General features: G+C 42.6%; 1 protein-coding gene across 1 annotated transcript in view; it reads right to left on the reverse strand.

The window, feature by feature from the left end:
* Positions 1-678: 678 nt before the first annotated feature.
* LOC137982017 (E3 SUMO-protein ligase RanBP2-like) overlaps positions 679-2653 on the reverse strand; it is a 38128-nt gene continuing 36153 nt past the window's right edge. Inside the window, exon 31 of the mRNA XM_068829031.1 lies at positions 679-2653. This exon is cut by the window's right edge and continues 964 nt beyond it. Within this exon, the coding sequence (XP_068685132.1) occupies positions 1613-2653 (1041 nt within the window). The 3' untranslated portion in view covers positions 679-1612.

The raw sequence follows: 2653 nt of genomic DNA on the forward strand, positions 1-2653 counted from the left end.
AACCAATCAAGAGCAGGAAAAATATATGATAACTAGCGCAAAACGAAGGAAAACGTCTTGTAATTAGTTTCCTTCTATAATTGGTTCATTCTCGTACCCAGAGCTGCGATCCTCTTGGCCAGCGCCACGGATCGAGCCGTGGCGCTGGCCAAGAGGATCGCAGCTCTGGGTACGAGAATGTAATTGGTTGACAAAGGAGCGGAAGTATGCGCATTACGAAACGTTTATCAAGGCCTTGCAATAGACCCTTTTACCGTTCTGTACTCGGTTACCAGGCCTTTGAATAAAAGCGAGGCTATGTAAATGAGAACTCGTTAGCATTACAACGTGATTTACATAAGACAAACAGTAAGGTTTGTATCAAAGCAAGGTCAACTCCAGCTTCTCTTTTATTCAAAGGCCTGGTAACTGAGCACAGAACTGAAAAATGGTCTATTACGAAATGCTATGAGAATTCAATGGAGAGCGCTACCATAGCAAAGAATTCGAAAATAAAGTAACTACCATGGATGCTCCATTTCGATTAATTAATTAATTGATTAATTTATTTATTTATAGATTCGTACAATGTACAGGCGAGAGAATAGGCCACTTAGTCCCCTACTAGGTTCACCCTCCCAAGAGGTGAAGCAATGTAGTATGGTATCAAGAGGGCAGCTTAAGTTAATACCAAGGCCATTAACTTATAACAGAGGGTAGCTTAAGCAAAAACCAGAGTACACTGACTGTAAGCTGTGTTCCAAGGTCATACATACATGGACCGGATAGCGGCTGCCAGAGGCGCCATAGTATGCTTTCGGTTCGACTTTGTTGAGGTGCGTCGTTGCTGTACTTTGCGACGACGACTAGCGAGACTTCATTAGTTAGGTTAGTTGAACTCCGCAATGCACTCGAAAGATAACCTTGTGATATTTCAAAAACCTTCCCCTGTATATTCTAAGGCAGATGAGTGGGGGCGGGTCGAAAAAGCCTACTGACCCAAGCTACCAAAGGTTTCAAAGTATTCGCAGTGCCGACGGAAGAATTAACTTATCTCAAAGGTTTATTGTTTTCTGTCTAAGACATTTCCGCAAGTTATTTTCCATTTTCCAAACTTAAAGTGTCGTAACATCAATAAAATATAAAGTCCCTGACCCGACGTGTGCGATTAAAGTAACTCTAACAAACCCCTGTGACGTTGGTAATGTTATATTTTATTAGTTTTTACCACAAGTGGGAACCAGTTTATTGTGGATTAATTTGACCCGTAGGCTGGGAAAAATTTGTCTGCTTCTATGGGCGAGATGGGAGTTGGGATATTAACTTTGTTTTATTTCCCGAGGAAAGCCTCAAAAATTATCTGCGAAACTGCAACCTAAGAAAAACGCTAAGGGCCTCAAAGGCTCGTCTACTGATGTGTTTGTACCCACAAACATATTTTATTTAACACAAAAGTCGCTTGAAGAAGCCAACCATAAAAAAATATAGCATTCATAATTGTAACACGCAGAACCTAAGACAGATATCTAAGACAGAAGAATCCCACAACCTAAGCGTTCGTCATTCTCTCGTCTCTTTCACTCCATAAAGCGCTAAGGTAATGTACAAGTATTATCAATTACTGAAGGTTTCTTTACGCTTCTTCGCTGCCTCCATCTAACGATTCTTGTTCCACTGATTCATTTTGGCCAGTTCCACCACCATCTTCTTGGTCAAGCAACTCTGTTTCACTTCGTATCATTTCTGTTGCCTCGGTAACCAGTACATCAGCAGCTTGATTTGACAAATCAAAGCATGCAACACTTCCGATTTCCTGTTGATTACCACAGGATGAGAAGACGATTCTATCGACACTACTTTGGCCCGTAGATCCAAGTGCAAACCCTGAAGAGGGAGGTGATATGCTTCTTCCGGTACTAGCAGATGGTTTATGCGATTCTGGTGTGAGACCAGAAGTCAGTGATAGCTCTTCCCTTGCGATGGGTAACCTTTCACCTAAAAGCGGTGGTTCGAAAACGGCGGACAATGAAGCACGTGATACAAATGTAAATGCGGAAGTGGGTCCTGGAGTACTTGATCCAAATGAAAAGTTAGAAGCTGTGGATGGCGAACTTTTTTCAAACGATGCCCTTCTAGCTTCAGATGATACAGCGGGTTTAAATATAAACCTTGGATCGGTAGATGGCGCCCCTGATCCGAATGAAAAGCCTTTCCCTGTGGGTGACTCATCTGATCCTAACAACGAGTTTTCGAAATTGAATGGGGCTTGTGTTGATGCGGTTGCAGCTTTCCCACTTTCAGAAGCTCCACATTCATCGTTGTCAACGTCACAAGATCCCTCTTTGGGTTCGCACTTTTCTAGAAGATCCTTTCTCACATCTTTTTCTTGCTGTTCTCCATCTTTGACAAAATTCACCGATGTCTCCTCTTTGCTTCCTCGAAGTTCCTCCGAAGCAACTCTTTTCTCCTCAACAGTCTGTTCATCGTTGTCTTCGCTACTGTCACTGGGTTCATCAATAATTTTCTGCTGTGTTCCTGCTGTATGATCGCTTTGCTTTGCTACTTCCGAGTTAACTGACGAACTCAAGCTTGGGAGGCCAAAAGAGAAGACCGGTTTCTCGTCGTTAGCAGTCGTTTTAGCAAGACCAAAAGAAAAACCGGCTGCACTTGATAC

The sequence above is a fragment of the Montipora foliosa genome, chromosome 13 (assembly GCF_036669935.1).
Source record: "Montipora foliosa isolate CH-2021 chromosome 13, ASM3666993v2, whole genome shotgun sequence".
NCBI lineage: Eukaryota > Metazoa > Cnidaria > Anthozoa > Scleractinia > Acroporidae > Montipora > Montipora foliosa.